A 6000-nucleotide genomic window follows, 5' to 3' on the forward strand; every position below is an offset into this window, starting at 1 on the left:
AACCCGAAGTTCATGACTGGGTTAGACCCTTGTCGAGAGTATCCGAACAAAAAAGTGGATCTCTCAAGGTGGAAGAACGGTATATAACCTGGGAGACCTTACGACCTTCTCCCATTGTTCTCAGAGACTCAAGATCGCTTATCATTGCACAGACTCTTTTACACTTCTTGGTTGATACACGGTGTAGTTTAACGCTAGTGACATTGCCCTGAAGGTAGCAGTACCATCATGGGCTGGTTGAGCACTACGACTAAGTCGTCCTGGAATCCCTTCAGTACGGGTTCCTCGGGCTCATCTCTAGGTACGTCTGTCCAACACCACATACACAATTGGAACCCACTTCTGATACTGGAAAAGTCAAAAATATATTGCCTGGGTCTTCAGACAGCGGTGGTTCTTTAGCATCGCTGGCTTTCGGTACTAAAGACCAAAAATGGTTTCAAGGCGTCCTGGGCAAATTCGGTTTCAACGGTGTTCTCGCCACCATACTTAGCTTCTTCCTCTATGCTCTCTACCTGAAGTCTGTTAAACATGATGAGAAAGGCTTGCAAACCTTGATCAAAGAGAAGGCATCCCAGTATCTCGGCAAGATCCCAGGCCTCAACAAGCTCTCTCTCCTGAAAGGACACCTGCCTTTGGGTAGACTTTCAAAGTCACTGATTCCAAAGGCAACGAAAGGTGCACTCGGAAGTATTGCTGGAAGTAGTGGTGGTATACTATCAAAACTCAATCCCTTCAATTGGAAAATCTTCAACAAGCGAAAGATCGCCGAGGAAGAGGATGATATGAAGTATCAAGCAGGTGAGCCATATGGTGACCCGGAGGTTCTGGCCCCTACCTTGCGCGATGATCTCAAAGCTGTCGGGCTCAAGGCTGGCGTCCAAGACCTCAAAGTGCTTTTGAGTGTTGTCAAGAACAAGGGCAAGCCCATCGATGACCGGGATTTGACTGTAAGTCGCACGGGAATCTAAGAATATAGCACTCGCTAACATGGCCTTAGATGGAGAAACTCATCGCCATTGTTTCGTCCTTGCCTCGAAACTCCAAAGCGAGGAAGAAGTTGACCGGCGTTCTTATTGATACGCTCTGGCAAAGTCTACCACATCCACCCATGACCTATCTCGGTAACAAATATCAATATCGGACACCTGATGGAAGCTATAACGTGGGCTACACTGTGCAATATTGGTGTTATTGACGTTGACTAACATATATACCAGAACCCCCTTCAACCAAACCTGGGCAAGGCGGGCAGCCCTTACGCGAGAAACGTTCCCAAGCTGAAGCACATGCACGGTGTTCCTCCCGATCCAGGCCTTCTTTTCGACTGTAGGTGTTAAACTGTAGTGACCTTATTGAAGAAACTACTAACCTTTCTAGTGCTCATGGCTCGAAGCGATGAAACTTTTAAAGAAAACCCAGCTGGTCTCTCATCTGTGCTTTTCTATCACGCAACGATAATCATTCATGGTACGATATACCCTCACAAGAACTTGAACGTCTGCTCACATGAATTAGATATATTCCGGAGCAACAGATTTGACCCTAACATCAGCGACACGTCTTCTTACCTTGACCTAGCCCCACTGTATGGATCCAGCCTGGAGGATCAGATGAAGGTTCGAACCAAGGTCCGCGGTTTACTCAAGCCAGACACCTTCAGCGAGAAGAGGCTCATTGGGATGCCCCCCGGCGTTAACGCTATTCTCGTTATGTATAACCGTTTCCACAACTACGTGGCCGACAACCTCCTAAAGATCAACGAGGGAGGACGGTTTTCGCTGCCCCCGACCAAATCAGAGGAGGACAAGAAGGCTGCACTAGCCAAACAGGATGAAGATCTTTTCCAGACTGCTCGACTGTGAGGACCAAACACTGACTATTGACTCAATGTTTTGCTAATCAACCAAATTATCTAGGGTTACCAATGGTCTCTACGTTAACATCTCGTTGCACGACTATATTCGTGGCCTGGCTAACGTACATCATTCATCGAGTGACTGGACCCTCGACCCTCGAGTCAAGATCAACAAAATCTTCGATTCTGAGGGTGTTCCACGAGGAATTGGTAATCAGGTGTCCGTCGAATTCAATCTCTTGTACCGTTTCCACAGCATTATTTCCCGCCGCGATGAGAAATGGATGAACGAGTTCTTCGCAGATATCTTCGGCCAGGACAAGAAAGTTGACCAGCTCACTCCACAGGAATTCATCCAAGGTCTTTATCGCTTTGAACAGAGCATTCCAGAGGATCCCAGTGCGCGCGAGTTCGGCGGACTCAAGCGTGGTGAGGATGGCAAATTCAGTGACGCCGACTTGGTACAACTGATGAAGGACAGCATGGAAGATCCTGCAGGCTGCTTCGGTGCCAGGATGGTTCCCAAGGCGCTCCGTGTTATTGAGATTCTGGGTATCATTCAGGCAAGAAAGTGGCAGTTAGCCTCTTTGAATGAGACGCGTGACTTCTTCAAACTTAAGCGCCACGAGACTTTCGAGGATGTTAACTCGGACCATGAAATCGCTGATCTTCTGCGCAAGCTTTATGATGATCCCGACATGGTTGAAATGTACCCTGGGCTGTTCCTCGAGGATATCAAGCCACGCATGGACCCTGGTATACCTTCCTGTCCTTGTCTCTGAGAACCTCTTGCTTACAAGGAGGGTAGGTCATGGTGGATGCACCCCTTACACCGTTGGAAGAGCAGTGTTCAGTGATGCTGTTACGCTTGTTCGATCGGATCGGTTCCTTACCATTGATTACACGGCTTCGAACCTCACCTGCTGGGGTTATAACGAAGTTCAACAGGACTATGACATGTAAGAACAATTATCTCCATCCTTTATCGATAATAGCTTACAAGGGTTTATCTAGTCTGGGCGGCTCGATGTTCCACAAACTGTTCCAGCGCGCTCTTCCTAACTGGTTCCCGTATAACTCATTGCACATCACCCAGCCTATGTACACGAGGAAGATGAACGAGCAGATCGCCCGGGAAATCGGTACTATCGACGAGTACACCCTTGATGACCCTTCGCCACCTCCAAAGACCGTTATCGTGACCAAGCACTCCACCATCACCAAGCTCTCGAAGGACCAAGCCAACTTCCGTGTTATCTGGGCTAAGTATCTCAATGAGATGATTCCGGGTAGAGACTTCAGTGGCTACATGCTGCTAGGCGATAAACCGGCCAACACTGCTCAGAAGTCTCTCGTCAAGGGAATCCTCTACAGTCCTGCCGAGTTTGTGCAATTGTTGTCAGAGACAGCGGTGTCCGTGGCCAAAGAGCAACTTGCCGCTGAGACATTGAACTTGACCTCGGAGCTGCACCAGGTTGACATTGTTCGGGAGTAAGTTATTTTGTCTTAGGAACCACAGTTATCCTGTTCGAAGAGAAAGTGAATCTGAATATACACTAACATCTCTTTAGCGTCGCCATTCCCATGGTGACTAGGATCCTGGCCGATCTTTTCTGTCTGGACCTCAAGACCCCTGAGAACCCGAACGGAACTTACAATGTCGCAGAGCTATACAAGTATATCATTGACGTGCGTATCTTCGGTTTCAATAATGACGATCCTGGGTTGGCTTTGCAACGCAGGAAATGGGCCCGTGAGGGTGCAGAATCTCTTACCAAGACCACGTTGAAGGTCGTGTCCAACTTGCCCGCTTCGGAGAAATCCGCAAAGGGAATTGTTAAGGGAGCCGTTTCTACAGCCAAGGGCATCGCCTCGAAGATCCCACTTGTTGGCAAGCTTGTTGGAGACGGCAAAGGAGTTGAGGGACAGTCGACAAGTGGCTCGTTGCGTTGGTACGGATACAATGTGGCTAAGGAACTGATCGCCTCAGGAAAGACTCCCGCAGAGGTTGCGGACATCAGCTGGATGAACGCTGTTGGTGGTGTTGGTGCGACTATCGGAGTGGTTCGTAATCCCGGTCTATGGAAAGTCGTATCTACTCGAGTCACAGCTGACATGAGATCTAGTTCACCGATGTCCTCAACTATTTCCTCCAGGATGAAAACTCCCAGCACTGGGAAGAGATTCAGAAGCTTGCTGCTAGCTCGGATTTAGAATCTTCAAACGGGTCTCTCCGGCAATACGTCCTTGAAGCCCAACGCTTGACCAGCACCCAACGAAGCCTCCGTCTCTGCGCGGGTAAGGCCGTGATTGATGGACAGAGTTTCGAACCCGGTAACTTGGTGATATGTCTTTTGGTATGCTATATCCTGGAAGCTTCATGAAACGAGAGCTAATTCTATACACTAGGGTGCGGCATGCAAGGACCCCGATGCTGTCCCGGACCCAGAAGCATTCAAACTCGACCGGCCATCAAGCGCGTATATCCACTTCAATGTTGGACCACACGAGTGTCTCGGTCGAGAGATTGCATTGTCCTGCATCACCTCCCTTGTCCGTGTCTGTGCTGGCCTGAAGAATCTCCGAGCAGCACCCGGTCAAATGGGAGTCCTGAAGAGCATCACCACTGGCACTGAGAAGCACTTCCTCAACGACAGCTGGTCTACCCTTACCGTCGACCCAACCAGTAAGTCCCCTGACTCTATCACAAATAACGTATACTAATTACCCCTTAGCCTGGAAAATCCACTTCGAAGGCCACGGTCAGGGCATCCATCATCCCCCTGAGATCCCAGTCACCGCAGGCCGAGACCTCAACGCCCTGTCCAACGCTCTGAAGAAACAGCACCAGGACAAGTTGCAAGAAACCGTTGCAAAGGCAGCCAACGGCTTCACAGCCCCACTGACCAAACTCACCCCATCCAACGGTCCCAGCAACGGCGCCTCCACCCCAGGCCACCTACCGCTCCCCGTCAACCCCTTCCAGAACGGCAACAGCAACGGTGTCGCAAATGGAGACGGAAACACCCACCCAAACCTCCTCCAGCAAGCCGTCTCCTCGGCCGCTGCCATTCCACAACACGCCCTGGGCACAATCCATGATGTCGCCCACAACACCGTCGGCCATTTACCCGGCGGCCAGCAAGTCACGGACTTCACTCACGGGCTGGTCCATCCCTTCGCTGGAGCTGTGTCTCCCGGCCAAACTCAACCCCCGCATCAGGGTCAGACTCAGACTCAGCCCCACCAGGGGAACTGGTTCTTTCTCCCCCATGGCATGGAAAATGCTGCCAAGCAGGTTCCGGGACATCTTTTTGGCCAGACAGCATAGGTTGGTCAGAATGTATTTTGTTGGGCTAGAAATGTATGAGAAGTGGAGGGGTTGGTGGTCGTGGAATCGGGGGGGGTTGATAGTGGTTTTATTGCAATGGGAAAGATAGTGGTAGTAGTAGCAAAATTTATGTCCTTGGTTTTGCTTTAATTTCTCTGCCGTGGATATAGTGTTTTTTTCTTTTAAAAAAAAAAAAAAAAAAAAAAACACTGGAATTGTAGGTATAGGAGCTCAATACGTCTCTGGGACTACAGATAGCATCTGAAGGAACGCAGAGAACTCTCTTGAGAAGCTAAGCAATAATTAGTTCAATGGATACTACTCAAAATTCTTGGAATTACTTCTAAAAAAAATCAGAATCTTATATCCTTTCGTTCTGTCCTCGGAGAGACCTCATAACATGACGAAGCTATAATGTCAAGGTATAGGGAGGGCTCATTGAGCACCCATACTTAACTTACAAGCAATCTCAACATCTTTCTGACATTGAGAAGGAAGATATTCATAGCAGAATAATCTGAGTAGTACATATGAACCAAAATATCACCTACTCACGGTAGGTAGCTACCAACTAGTAAATCGTAGTATTAGTATTGAATTCCATATTCCCCCATCTTTCCAATCTTTACGTTGTACAAAAAGAAAGAAAGAAAGAAAGAAAGAAAGAAAGAAAGAAAGAAAGAAAGAAAAGACATGACATGACATGACACTCAAAATCCAAGAATCAATACAGTACTGATCCTATCCACAGCCCAAACCAAAGATAACCCAAGCTACATCCCACCAGCCCAGACATCAATCATACAGTAAA

The 6000-nt window shown here is 48.5% G+C and overlaps 1 protein-coding gene across 1 annotated transcript; it reads left to right on the top strand.

Annotated features, from left to right (window-relative positions):
- The first annotated feature begins 136 nt into the window (after positions 1-136).
- On the top strand, positions 137-5345 carry BDV27DRAFT_137964 (peroxidase/cytochrome P450 family protein). The gene is made up of 13 exons (XM_032069115.1): positions 137-301; positions 358-950; positions 1001-1165; positions 1221-1329; positions 1381-1470; positions 1519-1861; positions 1920-2614; positions 2667-2817; positions 2873-3349; positions 3430-3922; positions 3985-4215; positions 4268-4544; positions 4594-5345. Exons 1-13 carry the CDS (start codon positions 229-231, stop codon positions 5187-5189), a joined length of 4293 nt encoding a protein of 1430 aa, XP_031921377.1. The 5' UTR covers positions 137-228; the 3' UTR covers positions 5190-5345.
- Positions 5346-6000: the final 655 nt, after the last annotated feature.

This window comes from Aspergillus caelatus (genome assembly GCF_009193585.1).
Source record: "Aspergillus caelatus strain CBS 763.97 unplaced genomic scaffold BDV27scaffold_345, whole genome shotgun sequence".
In the NCBI taxonomy this organism is placed as follows: domain Eukaryota; kingdom Fungi; phylum Ascomycota; class Eurotiomycetes; order Eurotiales; family Aspergillaceae; genus Aspergillus; species Aspergillus caelatus.

Bases quoted from the DNA above. Each gene is read 5' to 3' on its own strand.
- BDV27DRAFT_137964 (XM_032069115.1), top strand. From the start codon at position 229: ATGGGCTGGTTGAGCACTACGACTAAGTCGTCCTGGAATCCCTTCAGT. The intron at 951-1,000 runs GTAAGTCGCACG...ACATGGCCTTAG, and splicing joins TCGATGACCGGGATTTGACT to ATGGAGAAACTCATCGCCAT. The intron at 1,166-1,220 runs GTGGGCTACACT...CATATATACCAG, and splicing joins CACCTGATGGAAGCTATAAC to AACCCCCTTCAACCAAACCT.